The sequence below is a fragment of the Takifugu rubripes genome, chromosome 7, assembly GCF_901000725.2.
Source record: "Takifugu rubripes chromosome 7, fTakRub1.2, whole genome shotgun sequence".
In the NCBI taxonomy this organism is placed as follows: domain Eukaryota; kingdom Metazoa; phylum Chordata; class Actinopteri; order Tetraodontiformes; family Tetraodontidae; genus Takifugu; species Takifugu rubripes.
The window spans coordinates 12,690,179-12,704,704 of record NC_042291.1 but is presented as its reverse complement, the minus strand read 5'-3'; the positions used below and the strand labels follow the sequence as shown (position 1 = coordinate 12,704,704).

Here is a 14,526-nt window from a genome sequence, read left to right as displayed (position 1 = left end):
CATGTTGGCAAGAGGAATTCCTTATCGGTGCCACAAGAGTGCAAAACTGCAGGGTTAGTGTGTGTTTACACACCTCAGGATACACACACTTCCTGAAGTGTGTGACATGGAAACCTGACCCACAGCTGGAACATCTGGATAGATAGATAGATAGATAGATGGATGGATGGATGGACGGACGGACGGACAGACAGACAGACAGACAGACAGACAGACAGACAGACAGACAGACAGACAGATAGACAGATAGACAGATAGATAGATAGATAGATAGATAGATAGATAGATAGATAGATAGATAGATAGATAATGGCTCTGGTTCATTATCACACGGAGCAGCGAGGATCCTCCCAGTCTCCCAGTCTGGACTCACCCTTGAAGATAACAGCAACTGTTGGCTACATAGTTGACAGAAGGGCGTAAAACCCACCCCAGCCGGGGTAACTAAGGCATGCCCCCCCCCCCCCCCACCCCCTCCCTTATCGAGTATTTCTATGATTGCATGTAACTGCTCTGCCATCGTGAGGAAACAGTAACCCACCAAAAGCCAAAAAAAGTAGTTAGAGTTACTTCTGAAGCGAGGCAAATTGATTTGAATAGTTTTTATTTTAATTAAGAAAGCACCATTTAGTGATTTTTTTTTTTTTTTTTGGGGGGGGGGGGGGGGGGGGGAATATAACCTCATTTCACTTGTGGAACACATTCGCTTTGGTGAATTTTGAAGTTACCATTGGCACCGCGGTAGGGCAGGTTTTCCGGGACATTTGCGTAATGTGAGTGGGAATGATCCTCCCGAACAATAGAGCTCTATCTGTGCCTGAGAACGAGCCATTATGCTGCAACAGGAAGACAGCAGAGGAGGGTGACACCAGTCCGCTGGAGGACAGGAGCAGCTCTACGCCTGGCCTGAAGTTATGGTTTTAATATGGCTGAAAAGGGACCGTTTCTAACTTCCTGTATTATTTTTTACCTGTCGATCGGGGCCGCGATCTTCCAGATTCTCGAAGAGCCGAACTGGCAGTCGGCCAGGGACAGGTATACCCTTCAAAAAGAAAACATCGTGAAAAAGTACAAGTGCCTCACTAAAGCCGACCTGGATGAGATTTTGGAGGTACGAGCGAGTTTTGTTTTTTTCTGGCTTTTGGTTTTTTAATCCTGCCACGAAGTCATGACTGAGATTATGTGTCCTTATTAAGCTTCACTCGGGTAACTTTGTATATATTTATTTATATATAATATCTCATAGACGAGCTGGCATTTCTCTCGTCTTTCCAACAAATGTATTTTAAACACACGCAGGAGGTGGCCGAACGTGGGGTCTGCGTCTTCGGTGAAATTACGCGCGCCTAGAAACAGCAAATTCTCGTGGAATAAATGAATTTAACCTGCGTTTGGATGGAATCGGAAGACTCGGTGTGAACAGAGTTCTTCTCATTCTTACGCTGTAGCCGTTTGGGCTTCGTGACTGAAACAATGTGAGAGCCGACGTGTTTGCGCAAGGCGTGCCACGGCTCCGCTCCTGTCACTGGCAAAAGAAACCTGGCGGGGGAAAAAAAACATGGTGCAGGTTAGAGCAAGCCCCAAGACGGGTCCTTGACTGGTTCTCTTCTACCCAGACAGTGTCAGAGGCTGCGGGGCAAGGCGTGACCATCGCTGGGGACATCCACCGGAACACGTGGGACTGGGCGAACTCCGTCATCTTTGCATCAACCATTGTCACGACTATCGGTTTGCACGAGCTCTTGTGATTTCCATGTAGCTTCAGATAAAAGGGAGAAACCCGCGGAGTGAGTTTTTGCATGACTGAAGACTGAATGCAGTAGAAGGAATAAAGAAAACCTTATTCCAAAAGGGAATTGAGAAGTTATTAGTCAGAACTGTGTCGGAGTGGGACAGTAAACAACAGTTTTCTCTACACTTCAGGCGTTGTGAGTTCAAAATGGTGTAAAAGGGCTCCGTCATTCGTCTTAACGTCTCCTGTCACCTGCAGGTTTTGGCAATGTTGCTCCCAAAACTAAGAGCGGACGTGTTTTCTGCATCCTGTACGGGCTGTGCGGGATCCCCCTGTGTCTGGTGTGGATAAGCGAACTGGGCTCATTCTTCGGAGACCGAGCCAAACGTCTGTCTGGAATCCTGATCCGTAAAGGCGTCTCAGTGGTGCGAATCCCACTCAAGTGATTGGTGTGAAACGCTGGCCTGGGCTGAACCTTGGGTGTGTTTTTCAGAAAAGGGTCCAGTTAACCTGCACGGCCTTGTTCCTGCTGTGGGGGCTGCTGGTGCACCTGGTGCTCCCTCCTGTTGTTTTCATGTACATGGAGGACTGGAGTTACCTGGAAGGCCTCTATTATTCCTTCATCACACTGACAACAGTGGGTTTTGGGGATTATGTGGCAGGTTGGTTTCATTTCAGGCTCCAAACCTTCTGGTGTTGTTTGTTAAGGTCGTTAAGGTGACGCTCTACCCGCTGTTACAGGTGTAAACCCAAAGATGAACTATCCCAGACTGTACAGGGCATTTGCAGAGTTGTGGATCTACATGGGCCTCGCCTGGCTCTCCCTGTTCTTCAGCTGGAACGTCAACATGGTGGTGGAAGCTCACAAAGTGCTGAAGAAAAGACGGAGGCAAAGGCACAGGCACTTCTACCAGGAGGAGCCCAAGCCCCCGGAGGACAAGGACACACAGGGGGTGAATCCCGACGTCATAGACATCTTCAACTTTCCGAAGGAGGTCGACTACAGCACCATCATCAAGCAGATTGGAGCCGCGGCGCAGGAAACTAAGAGCAAGGACAACATGAATCGCTCCAAGAGCTGCAGCGACATCGTGTCCACGAACATCCTGACCCTGGATCACTCCCCCCGGCACAGACGCCTGATCAGCATCAGCGAGGTGTTCATGAGCTCCGTCACGCCCAAGCGCGAGGAGAAAGAGGAGGACGGTCTGACCAGCGTGAGCAGCGGCACGACTGAAACTACAGAGTGTTCAAGGACGGAACACGAGGAGCACAAGGAGGGCGGTGCGTCTGAGGACGGGGGTTCCCCCGTCGGCCTTGCTGCCCCCCCCCAAAGAGGCGCGAGAGGACAGAAGCGTGCAGCGCTCTAATGGCAAAGCGCTCAGGTTCCAAATTTACAAGGTGACGGAGGAAGATTTGATCAAATCGAAAGACGACAAAAGAAAAGAGCCAGATGAGGAGGATCAAAGGTAAAACAGGTTTGATGAATCAGACAGAAAACGAACCCACTTTATTGGTCTTAAGTTTAAAATGAGCTACAAAGGTACCGTTCATCAGAAATGTTGCAAATCCTGAGCTGAGGTCACATGACTCCATACGTTGGTTAACGGGTTGAATATGCTGATTATTTAAGATCACAGAGCAGCTTTGTGGATACTGGCGCCTATGAGCCATTTCCCCTCATGGGGAGCTGCTACGCTGGCGGCTGTGATCACATGACCGTCATCGACGTGCTCGTGGCTCAGCAGAGGTCGCTCTGAGTGAAGGTTCTTTATCTGGATGACCTGGAGGGAGAAGTCGGGAAATTCCGCATTACAACCTGAACATACCACATTAGCTCACCCATCAAAAGGAAAAATCAAAGAAATCACTAACCTCTGAGCCCAGAGGATCCCTGGAGGATCCCCGGAGGATCCCCAGAGGATCCCCACGATCGTACTTCAGAAATTTGAGGCCGTTTGGATGGCAGCCGAGCCACAAGTCACCCGTCCTGTGGTCCACCTCCACATGATCACACAGACTGGGTCACAAACATTACAGCCAGTAATTTTAAACAAACTGGGAGCAACTTACAGAATTCTTTGGCACAACTGACACCCGTCTGTCCACTGTGGCACCGTCCCACCGGTGGTGATTTGCCTCTTTATCAATGATGAGGATATATATATACTGTATATATATAGTCCCCTCAATGTGAAATGTAGCCAGTTTTTTAACAGTTCATTAGCTTGAGATAAGCTAACCGCTCCCGTCTTGTCTCTATGTCCTGGTCAATATAAATGTACCTACAGGTGCATCACAGGTTCAGAAAACTTTTAGAGAGAGTGAAAAGCAGCCGTGTTGGGAGGGGGCTCCTCACGTGGGCAGGGTGTGGGCATCTCTGGAGCAGAGGGTGGGCGAAGAGCTTCAGGTGCTGAGGGTGATTGATGACAAACAGGTCGATGGAGTCGTCCGACACGTCGCTGACGCGTTGGGTGGTTCTCAGTGGGACCTCTGCTGGGATGGCGGCAACTCTGATGATCCGAACGTTCCTGCGGAAGCGTCACAGTCCGGAAAAATACTGTCAGCCCGCTAAAAGTGACTAAAGTCCTCATTAGGTACGAAACCCGTATCTGAAACCCACAATGGTGATTTTGTGTGATGTCTGCTGTACAACAATGTCTCGCCTTTCTTTCTTTACACGTGCAGATCTTTAAAACAAAGTGACAACAGCATGATAACGCCTGACTCGTGATTCAGACCAGTCTAATGTGTGTGACATGTGGTTCAATCTTTGTTGTCTCAATATTTTAGAATAAACAAAACTATTCCAATAGAAAATTGTGTGTATAAAGAAAATGAAAATACTAAATATAACTAAGCTGCTGAAGGGGAAGTGATGGATTTTTCCAGGATTCGTGGGTCACCTGCGTCATCAGTGTGTACGCTGATGTCGTGAGGGTTGAAGGAGTCCAGGTCCAGGTTTCCTGACCTGCAGCTCTTTTGAACTGGGTTTGGGATGCAGCCTCCAGGCTCCTCTGAGAATGAACTTTAACCCCTGTGGAGACCAAAAGCCACTTTGCTGACTGGTTCTCTGACTGAGGCTCCTCTCTGGTCCCAGTAACAGTCACATACTGGGCTCAGGAGCGCCGGCCCGTCTCTCAGTACCGTCATATCCTCCGCTCCACACTCGGGCCTACCAGGATACTCCAGATACCGACAGGTCAGGTGTGCGACAGAATCAGGAATCTGTGTGCGACAAACGTTTTAAAAGCAGCAGCAGCAGCGATATCTTCATGGCTCCATGTTTAAGGGTCAAAGGTCACGCCGGTGTGTGCGTGGCTGCACAACAGGAAGCAGCGTTACAGCCTCCGTTAATCCAACCCTACGACACAGAACGTTTTTTGGGCAACTTGAATACTTTGGTCTAAACAGCAGATAAGATTCAGCAACACTGTGTCGCAGAACTGAACAAACCAGCTTTTCTTGTAGGCCGAGAAACAAAATATGACTTGTTGCTACACGCAACTGTTCAGTCGGCCGTTCTCTCCGGATCACAGATTTTTCGGATTTTTCAGCTGCTTCTCACTCAACATACAAAATCTACCTTATTCACACCAAATAGTGCAAAAAACAGAACCTCCATCACAGAATGTGTTCAAAGGTCCAGAGTTATGACACAAACATGACTAGTCTCAACTCCTTTATTCACATCCAAACACATTAAATAGTGCATGTTTACAGCTTTCAGGTTACCAGCAACAAAGAGGTTTTGATCCGATCACAATAAACACAGCTGATCGGGTCGACCTCCTCCTGCCCCAAACCCACGAGATCCCAAATCAGCGCTGCGCTGACGACAATCATCTCGCCGTGACGTCCAATGGTCGCCGCCTACTTCAGATCACAACACAGGCCTTTGTGAAACACGGTGCCGATCAGCAGTTTTCCACCATAGACGGCGGCTACAGAGGAGCCGACCAGCACGCCTCCATCATCGGCGTACACCTGCGTCACCTCCGGCTGAGCAGAATGAACGTTCTGGACTCGGATGACCTGGAGAAGGCGGAAGGTTAAGCAGGAGCCAGAGAAGAGGCCGAATCCACGTGATCCAGATCAGATTCACTAACGGGACCCACCTCTGAGCCGGGTGGGTCTATGCTGTCATACATCAAGAGTTTCATTCCGTTGGGGTGGCAGCCCAACCACAGGTCGCCCGTCTGTGGGTCCACCTCCACGTTGTCACAGAGTGAGCCCACATCCACGCGCTGGGGGGGAGACGACGCGGCGTTTAGCATCATGCTGCTTTGCTTTCCATCAGCAGTTGGACAACGATGAGCAACAACGCGACTGAGCCTGTTAGCATTTAGCAGCATCGCTCCGTTTGAACCCGTGAATATGGAAACAAGCCCATAATGTTGGTTTATTTATATATGTTGGCAAAGATATGAGAACTTCATCATCATCATCATCATCATCATCATCACTGACCTTCACAGGGACCAGGGAGTTGTCCTCATTCCGGTCCAGCACGTGAACATTGTGGCCAAACAAATCCACCACATACACATGTCTGAAAAAAATAATAAATGAGGCAGGTATAAAAACGTAATAACTATGTTATAACTATTTTACAGTTTTACTTTTTGTCTGGCGAGATATTGATTCCATTAGCGAAGTCATATCCTTCAGAGACCACTTTGACCTCCTTGGGGCTGTAGTAAACAACGTTGCACCAGGCCAGGCCCAGAAAAGGCTCCACGTAAGACGCCAGGAGTTTCTGGGTAAAGTAATGATCGTTGGTCGCATAGAAGGAGTCCGTCCCCACGGCAACGATATCGTTCACGCTGGAGGGACCGATCAGAGAGAGAACAAGATGACCATGTTCATCACACGACCTACAAAGAGTGCAGCAGCTGGGGGGAAGGGGCAGTTAAGAGGTTCTACCTGTGCAGGAGTTCATGTTTGATGGTTTTCAAGTGAACCAGGGAGAGGTCGTCCTCCACAAACCTGAACAGCTCCACCTGACTTTGGTGCTGAGGGTGATTGACGACAAACAGGTAAACGGTGTCATCTGATGGAGGACAAATGTGAAAAATGTAAAAAAAACCTGTCCAAAATAACCCCTTACACCCTATATAGTGTACTAAGGTGTATGCCATTCCATAGGGCTGTCGCAATAAGGGAGCTTAGCTGTTCCCTGTTTAGTTCACTCAATGTCGTCATTAATGCTGTAGTTTACGACCCACACACCCCAGTCAGCAATATGCCGAGCTAGAGATGATGTTAACAATTGATCGATACTCGAGTTACGCCAAAACCAACAGTCCGGGATTTTATTTATTTTTTTGCAATGCAAGTTTTGCAACGTGTTCTGCTGGTTTATTTGTTTTAAAGAGACGCCAAGTTGAACTGAAACTGCAGCAAGGTGAAGAGAATGAACTCCAAATGGATGGAGCTAGGGAGGGTGTGGAGCTAGGGAGGGTGTGGAGCTAGGGAGGGTGTGGAGCTAGGGAGGGTGTGGAGCTAGGGAGGGTAAGGAGCTAGGGAGGGTAAGGAGCTAGGGAGGGTGTGGAGCTCGGGAGGGTGTGGAGCTCGGGAGGGTGTGGAGCTAGGTAGGGTATGGAGCTAGGGAGGGTATGGAGCTAGGGAGGGTATGGAGCTAGGTAGGGTATGGAGCTAGGGAGGGTATGGAGCTAGGGAGGGTGTGGAGCTACAGAACGTGCTTCAAGCTGTACGACAACACGTTTGGAGACTCACCACTCTGATCCTCGTACACACTGATGCCGTGAGGGTTAAACGATTCAAGATCAAAGTTTCGGGGCATGCGGAGCTCCACTGGTTTTAAACGGGGATCTTGCAGATCGAGGGAGAGGATCTTCCCCGGAACATCCGAGAATGGAAGCGTAGGATATTTCAGGCCCTTCAGATCACAACAAATTAAAGTTAAGGACAAAAAAAAAAAAAAAGGTCAATCGTTGGTGATGAACTTGTGATCTGAGGGATCCACAAAGACAGCAGATCATTCCCAAACAAGCGTCACAGACCTTTAGGCCGCAGGTTCTACACAAGTTACCGGTAAGAGGAAACACACAAATCCACACCAGGAGCAGCCGTGACTGTCGGCAAATGTCGCCATCTAATTCCCTAATTCTGAATGGGTTCCTGGACTTGGTTGTCTAGACTAAATTACACACGTCCGTCCGTGAGGGTCTGTGCTGCAGGAAATGGTCGCGCTGACGTACTTAAACTTCCTGCTGGACGGCTCATTTAACGCTGAGCGACACGGCGATGTGGGAGAACCAAAACGCCTCATTTAAGCAGATTTTAGTGTCCGTGATAGCAGAGAAAGGTCCATGACCCCTGACCTCGACAGGAAAAAAGCAAATCCTAAAGGTGCAGAGAGGGCAAAGAGTTCTGAGGCCCGAACGTTGTGAATTATGCAGGTTCACTGACATAAACTGAACTTTACAAACTGATAAAAGTTGTTCTTATAAGGAATGGACCCCCCCCCCCAAAAAAAGAACTGAGATAAAACGTCACGCGATGCCTGATCCAACACTCGGGTTCTGCTCACCTGAAGGTTTTATTTCGGGCCACTTTCTCTCAGACTTCATACTTACACTGCTGATAAACGCACGCCCATTTCCAAGGATCGTTATATCCTCTGCACCGTCCTCTGCAACACCAGTCGAGAGTTACTCGATCTCCTCTCCAACTCGTATTTTTGACGCAAACATTTCAACTTACCCACATTCTTCAGCAGGACACAGTTGGGTAGATGGTTCTGGACCAGCTCGTTTGACGCAAGAACCCTTTTTCTGCAGTGGTGTTTATTTTTTGTGTGTGTGTGTGTGTGTGTGTGTGTGTGTGGGGGGGGGGGGGGGTAGAAAAGAAAAACATTAGAATGTGTGACTAAAGCGGTTGGGAAGAGTTTCGACGTTTCACCTGAAGCTCACTGTCCTCTCTCCGAGCAAAGCAGCCAAGGCAGCAATTACAACTGAGATGCACACGAGCTTTGCCATGTTTAGAAACGATCCGTGCCACACGCGCAAACTACCAACAGGTCAGACAACTCCAGCCGCCCGCGGGGTAAAGGGCGTGCTGGTGCAGCCGCGACGCCTTTAAGAACGCTCGGAAATAACAGCTCTGCGCTTGGATTTATTTGAGCGTCGCTAGTTGTCGCAGCGGTTTCTTCCGCGTTCACGTTTGATTGAAGCCGCATGTACAGGCGGTTCACTCTAAATGTGTAGATTGGACTCGGGTTCAGGGTGACTCGATACGATATGGTTTAATGGCGCGCTTTCCCACAGGCAGTGAACGTACCACTGGAGCCATTACACTCCACACCACGTGACGAGTCGCTTTAATCTGATTTTGTTGCACGTTTCGCATCAGTTACCATAAAAATGCGCCTCCACTCCGCTCCTATTGATTTATTGAGGTAATTCCAATACAATTTTGGCTAGTAGAAGTTTCAGACGGCACCATTAAGGCTCCAGATGCGCGTCACCTGTCGCATTTTCCCCATTTAGTGCCGCGCCAGCGCACAGCTCATGTATAGACTTGTGCACGTGTGTGGGGGGGTCACGCATCTACTCAACACATCACATGCAGTGTCTGGAAAACCCTGTTTAAATGGTTTATTTCTTAACTTGGATCCGTGGGTGATGACGCCTCCCAACATAAAACAGTTACAAAAATCGTGTTTGTATTGAAAACTCATGTAAGATAGTTGATAAAAAACAAACATGAACACATACAGAGAAGAGAAAAGCAACATGGACTTGGCAACTCTTCACCCCCGCCATTCTGGTGCATGCAACCTGCCAATAACTGGAGAATATCTAAAGTCCAATTCAAGACTGAGAGCGTCCAACGTGGACGCCCCAGCGGCTCCGTGCACGGCGTCCTGCGGGCTCCTCGACGCTCCTCTCCTGAAGGTGTGGGAAGGTTCACAGTGTATTACAGCAGGATCCCCAAACAGTTTCAAGCAAGACTGAATATTTGGAACATACAAAATAAAGTTTATTATCCATTCTCTTCATGTCTACATCTCAGTAGAGGTTCTAAACATCGTCAACACACCCAAATTCATTCTAATAATCCTGACAGGTGCAGCAATACGTGTCTGTCAAGTCCAGGTGTCAAAATATAACTGAATGTGAAAAGCAACTTTAAATCTTTGTTATCTTCAACATAAAAAGGAGCCGCGGCCCCTCGGCGAGCCGAGCGGGGCGTGGCCGCACGGACGCGGGTGAGGGCGGGGCTTCAGGGCTGGGCGCCGGTGGCCGCGGGGACTTGTGTGGCCAGAGTGTTGGGAGCAGAGATGACGGGAGAGCCGGCGATGTTGGCCAGAGGCTGCGAGGAGGACATGGAGGTGATGCCTGCAAGAGAGGAGGCGGGGTCTCGTTAAGTGTGTGTGTGAGTGTGTGTGTGTGTGTGTGTGCAGAAGGCGACTCACCAGCCATCATACTCGAGGAGCTGACGGGCGTGGAGCTGGCCGCCATTCCTCCTGGAGTGGCCCCTCTACCCTGGTCCTTAACGATGGGGTCTGGAAGAACCAGAGGTTCGGTTAGATCTGGAGACGGAACACGGAACGTTCTAGAGGAAGAGATCTCACAGAAGTAGGGGTGATCCATGGCCTCCCTGGCCGTGAGGCGGGCCTGGTGATCGTAGCGCAGCAGTTTGTCCAGGAAGTCCAGAGCCTCCGTGCTGACCAGGTGCTGGTTCTCGCTGTGGACGAAGCGCTCCCACCGTTTACGGGAGTGTCTGGAGGAGGAGCAGAAGACGCCTCGTTAGCCGCCGCTGCGTTAGCAGACGCCGCGTTAGCTCACAGAGCGAGGCCATAAAACGGAGGCGGTACCTTCCCAGGATGTCATTGAAGCGTGGGTCCAGCTCGATGTTGTACTTGTCGATGTAGTCGTACAGGTCCTCTGTGCCCAGAACCTTTGCAATGCGCACGAGCTGCACGGTGGATGAGAGTGGGCGGAGCTTAAGCCTTTAAATTCACCTTTCATATTTCCTGTGGTTAACTGCTGTAACTGGAAGCTTTAGCCAAGAAAAGGCCTCACAACTGTAACCAGGGAACAGAACCAGCGTCCCGTTTCCTTCGGCGCCGAAGCGGCGGCCATTTTTACCTGGTCGTAGTTGTCGTGGCCGTGGAAGAACGGCTCCTTCCTGAAGATCATGCTGGCGAGCATGCAGCCCAAACTCCACATGTCCAGGCTGTAGTCGTACATCTACGGGCGAAAGGCGACGTTAGAGCAGGAAACCGACTCTTCATCGGTCTGTTCTCAGTCAACGCGCGGCGGCGGCGGCGGGGGGGAAGGGGGCGGGGCCGTACCTGGTAGTCTACCAGCAGCTCAGGTCCTTTAAAGTACCTGGACGCCACCCTCACGTTGTACTCCTGGTTGGGGTGGTAGAACTCCGCCAGGCCCCAGTCGATGAGCCGGAGCTGCCAGCAGAGAGGGAAGGTGTTGAGCGTTTAGTCACATGATGCCGTGGGTCACCTGATGGGGTCACGCCAGCAGCGCGGTACCTTTCTGTGTTCGTGGTCAATCATCACGTTGTGCGGTTTGACATCCCTGTGCATTATTCCCATACTGTGGCAGTAATCCAGGGCCTTCGGGAAAACACAGAAAACACTGGGTCAACACCTGGATTAGCGCTCGGAGAGGAGCGACGCCACGCTTACCTTTAGGATCTCATACATGTAGAAGCGGATGTCAAAGTCAGATAAGGTTTGATACAATTGCTGCGGGGTTGAAAACAACAATGTGAGTGGTTCGAATGTGAGAATCTACCAGAAGGTGGCGGCGGATCACCGGCAGCTACCTTGAAGTCTGTGTTATTAACATGTTCGAAGACCAGAGCGGGAGTTCGGGACTGGAGACAAGAAAAGAGGAGACGTTAATGCCGGAGAGCTCCGTGTGTGTGTGTGTGTGTGTGTGTGTGAGGGAATCTAAAGTTACCACGGGATCCTTGACGATGTCTAACAGTGAGATGATGTTTGGGCCGCCCCTCAGGTTCTCCAGAATCTTTATTTCTCTCTTGATTTTCTTTTTCTTAACAGGCTGCGGAGACAGACACTCGTCAGTGAGACGTCCAACAGACGGGACGTCCCCGGTGGTGTTTCACCGCATCGACCTGTTGATCTCCATACCTTCAGTATTTTGACGACCACTTTTTCATTGTTTGTGATGTTTATGGCTTCAAACACTTCGCTATATTTGCCTCGTCCCAGTTTTCTAACGAGCTGATAGTCATCCTGGTTCCTGACATCAAACGGAAACAGGGTTAAAAACTGAACGGGAAACATAACGAGGACATTTAAGACACCAAACGGACCGACTCACCCCCACTCAACAACATGGGACTCGTAGTCCCAGTACTCCCGAGGTCTCTGTGTGTTTACATCTGGGTAAACTCGAGCGCGGCTTGAAACAGGGCCAGACATATTCTACACAAGATCTTCTCTAAATCTCCTTCAGTCGGAACCAGGAGGAGAAAATTGGGTTAATTCACGTGAATCCACGACAATAAAGTGTCAAAAATGGCTGCTGGTGCCGCTAAAAATAGGCGGAAGGAAGCAGCTAATGTGATTAGGAGGCATCGTGATACCTGGGAGGTTTCCTCCAGGAACGCTGCGATGGATGAATCGGAACAGGACAAGCCGAGGTGCCTTTGTGACGTGAAAGCTAGACGCACATGGAAACACACACATGAAGGTCATCAGGTGAACTTAACGTGAGCACTGGACGTGGAATATCAATCACAGAATGAGGAGGACATTCTCCCATGCTTATTAATACCGAATATCGATCGATCCGAGTGATCAGCTTAGATTTCATCAAGTGAAATCACAAATATACTACGTGCACTGGATGAAAGCTGCAAAATGTTGATGAAATACGCTTATGCCCGAAGAAAAGCTGCCACAGAATGCAGCTAAAAGGTGCCTGTGTGTGTGTGTATCTATATATAAAGGTAGCGTGTGAAATGTAGAAACCTGAATGCTAAATGGGGGCATCCAACCAGTCTAATCAGGAGGTACAGGGTTCAATACAGTCATCACTGGGGGCTACAACACGGCAATGTTTCCTGTTGAAACAAGACAGAAAGTCCGATCATTAAAAATCAATATAGACTAATAAGCTAACACGCGTAAACTGGAAAAAAGGTTTGTTAGCCAAGATAGCTAGGCTAGGGTATTGAGCTACATTAAATGAATGGGTTTATCAGAAGCAAAATAAGCTAATCGACAAATAATCACTTTTATTCAAACCGAGCCGTTCATTTGTAGCGAGTTTACCGGATTACCTCTTAAATCAAAAATCTTAGTTTATACTACGCACAACCCCTATGGCGCAGGGCCTAAACAAGTGCAATGGAGCTAACGGCTAACCGGGAAGGTGGTCAGCTAGTTAGCATTAGCTTGTGATCGACTGTGGGAAAAGCCGGCTGTAAAGTCACAACTAGCTCGTCGCCTAATTGTAAGATTAAAACCGCAATAAATGCATGAAATGAGGCCACGCCCGAATCCAAACGACTCATCTCCCCCTCGGTGTCACCATATCGCGAGTTCCGAAGCGACACATACGTATATATGCTTTTAAGAAACATATTTCCTCCAGCTTCAAAGTGCTAAGCTAGCAGGCTCGGGGAGTGAATAGCCTGCTGGCTGTCGAGGCACACTGACTGACAACGCCTCGAAAATTTCAGCCTACAAACGCTGTGATCGAGCAGTAGAATGATACCGCGGTGGAGTCACTTGTACGCCGTCTCTCATCGCACAAGAAACATCCAGCGGGGGTTCGCGATCAAGAACGATTTGTGGTTAAATAACGCGATTACCTCTCAGCGTTGTTGGGACGTCAATATGGCGACGCTTGCGCTCGAGAGCTTAATGTGGGGAGAGCGTCCTGCAGGGGGCGCCCGAGAGCTCAGGGGAGCATCCTGTAGGGGGCGCCCGAGAGCTTAATGTGGGGAGTGCTTCAGGTGCACCCAACGGAATTATTTCGGTTTAAAACCATTTAAACTTAATCATTGAGTAGTTATTGTGCTGTACTTACCGCAATTTACCAACTTTTTTTTTTTTAAATCAACATATCAGTAGGAAGGCTTCTCTCACTGCCCCCGTGAACATCCAGGGTTTGGACATTGAGATCGTGGAGGAGTACAAATACCTGGGTGTTCATCTCAACAATAAACTGGACTGGACTCATAACACAGACGCCCTGTACAAGAAGGGCCAAAGTCGTCTTCATCTGTTGAGGAGACTGAGGTCCTTTGAGTGTGCAGGTCACTGCTTAGGACTTTTTATGACTCTGTGGTGGCATCGGTGATCTTCTACGCTGTGGTCTGCTGGAGCTGTGGGAGCTCAGAGAGGGACAAGAAGAGACTTTTTGTACTTTTCTGTATTGTACACCGCTGTAACGTGTAATTTCCCCGATGTGGGATCAATAAAGTTTTTTATCCTTATCCTTGTCCTTATCCTTATATCTGCTAATCAACATCTGTTTGTTACTGAAGGCCTAATGGTCACATGGATTGAATTAAATATAATTCAATTTCATGTACAGAGGGAACACTGTCATAAGCACACAGGTTTGTTCCACAACGACGTGCTGCAGTGCATCAAACTGTGCTTTCTGTCTCTGGATAGTTCCATAGGTTCATGGCCTTTCAAAACAAGCCCTTCCAGTTATAAAAAAGGTCTTTGTCTAGGTAAAATACAGGGCCCGCGGGGGGGAAGGAGGCATTTTGAAAGACAGATAAGTCAGGGACAGTTTCCTGAAGTAGCCTGTAATCAT

General features: G+C 49.0%; 3 protein-coding genes across 4 annotated transcripts; 1 reads left to right on the top strand and 2 right to left on the bottom strand.

The window, feature by feature from the left end:
• The first annotated feature begins 679 nt into the window (after positions 1–679).
• LOC101066263 (potassium channel subfamily K member 5-like) lies at positions 680–4,604 on the top strand. The gene is made up of 5 exons (XM_029838501.1): positions 680–1,111; positions 1,617–1,728; positions 1,991–2,157; positions 2,226–2,394; positions 2,474–4,604. The coding sequence occupies exons 1-5, from the start codon at positions 926–928 to the stop codon at positions 3,100–3,102; spliced, it is 1,263 nt and encodes a 420-aa protein (XP_029694361.1). The 5' UTR covers positions 680–925; the 3' UTR covers positions 3,103–4,604.
• A 795-nt stretch (positions 4,605–5,399) lies between these two features.
• LOC101062836 (serum paraoxonase/arylesterase 2-like) lies at positions 5,400–8,828 on the bottom strand. Its single transcript, XM_003966114.3, has 9 exons — positions 8,660–8,828; positions 8,462–8,532; positions 8,335–8,390; positions 7,472–7,634; positions 6,659–6,785; positions 6,355–6,558; positions 6,203–6,284; positions 5,851–5,979; positions 5,400–5,767 (listed from the first exon to the last, which is right to left on the bottom strand). The coding sequence occupies exons 1-9, from the start codon at positions 8,734–8,736 to the stop codon at positions 5,606–5,608; spliced, it is 1,071 nt and encodes a 356-aa protein (XP_003966163.1). The 5' UTR covers positions 8,737–8,828; the 3' UTR covers positions 5,400–5,605.
• Positions 8,829–9,330: 502 nt separating this feature from the next.
• Positions 9,331–13,709, bottom strand: LOC101063201 (casein kinase II subunit alpha). 2 transcript variants are annotated; one of them, XM_003966116.3, is made up of 15 exons: positions 13,568–13,709; positions 12,723–12,814; positions 12,335–12,411; positions 12,070–12,198; positions 11,877–11,988; positions 11,686–11,787; positions 11,549–11,599; positions 11,409–11,468; positions 11,253–11,336; positions 11,058–11,168; positions 10,852–10,953; positions 10,578–10,678; positions 10,335–10,483; positions 10,176–10,265; positions 9,331–10,098 (listed from the first exon to the last, which is right to left on the bottom strand). In XM_003966116.3, the coding sequence occupies exons 4-15, from the start codon at positions 12,168–12,170 to the stop codon at positions 9,983–9,985; spliced, it is 1,179 nt and encodes a 392-aa protein (XP_003966165.1). In that variant the 5' UTR covers positions 12,171–12,198; positions 12,335–12,411; positions 12,723–12,814; positions 13,568–13,709; the 3' UTR covers positions 9,331–9,982. The 2 variants fall into 2 exon arrangements, with proteins under 2 accessions (XP_003966165.1, XP_029694362.1); XM_029838502.1 differs by lacking the exon at positions 12,723–12,814 and having other exon boundaries at positions 13,568–13,665.
• Between the last annotated feature and the right edge of the window lie 817 nt (positions 13,710–14,526).

Bases quoted from the DNA above. Each gene is read 5' to 3' on its own strand.
- LOC101066263 (XM_029838501.1), top strand. From the start codon at position 926: ATGGCTGAAAAGGGACCGTTTCTAACTTCCTGTATTATTTTTTACCTG. The intron at 1,112-1,616 runs GTACGAGCGAGT...TCTTCTACCCAG, and splicing joins ACCTGGATGAGATTTTGGAG to ACAGTGTCAGAGGCTGCGGG. The intron at 2,395-2,473 runs GTTGGTTTCATT...CCGCTGTTACAG, and splicing joins TTTTGGGGATTATGTGGCAG to GTGTAAACCCAAAGATGAAC.
- LOC101062836 (XM_003966114.3), bottom strand. From the start codon at position 8,736: ATGGCAAAGCTCGTGTGCATCTCAGTTGTAATTGCTGCCTTGGCTGCT. The intron at 8,533-8,659 runs GTGAAACGTCGA...ACACCACTGCAG, and splicing joins GAGAGGACAGTGAGCTTCAG to AAAAAGGGTTCTTGCGTCAA. The intron at 8,391-8,461 runs GTAAGTTGAAAT...CTGGTGTTGCAG, and splicing joins TGTCCTGCTGAAGAATGTGG to AGGACGGTGCAGAGGATATA.
- LOC101063201 (XM_003966116.3), bottom strand. From the start codon at position 12,170: ATGTCTGGCCCTGTTTCAAGCCGCGCTCGAGTTTACCCAGATGTAAAC. The intron at 10,679-10,851 runs GTAAAAATGGCC...TCCACCGTGCAG, and splicing joins GCCACGACAACTACGACCAG to CTCGTGCGCATTGCAAAGGT. The intron at 10,484-10,577 runs GTACCGCCTCCG...CTCCTCCTCCAG, and splicing joins TTCAATGACATCCTGGGAAG to ACACTCCCGTAAACGGTGGG.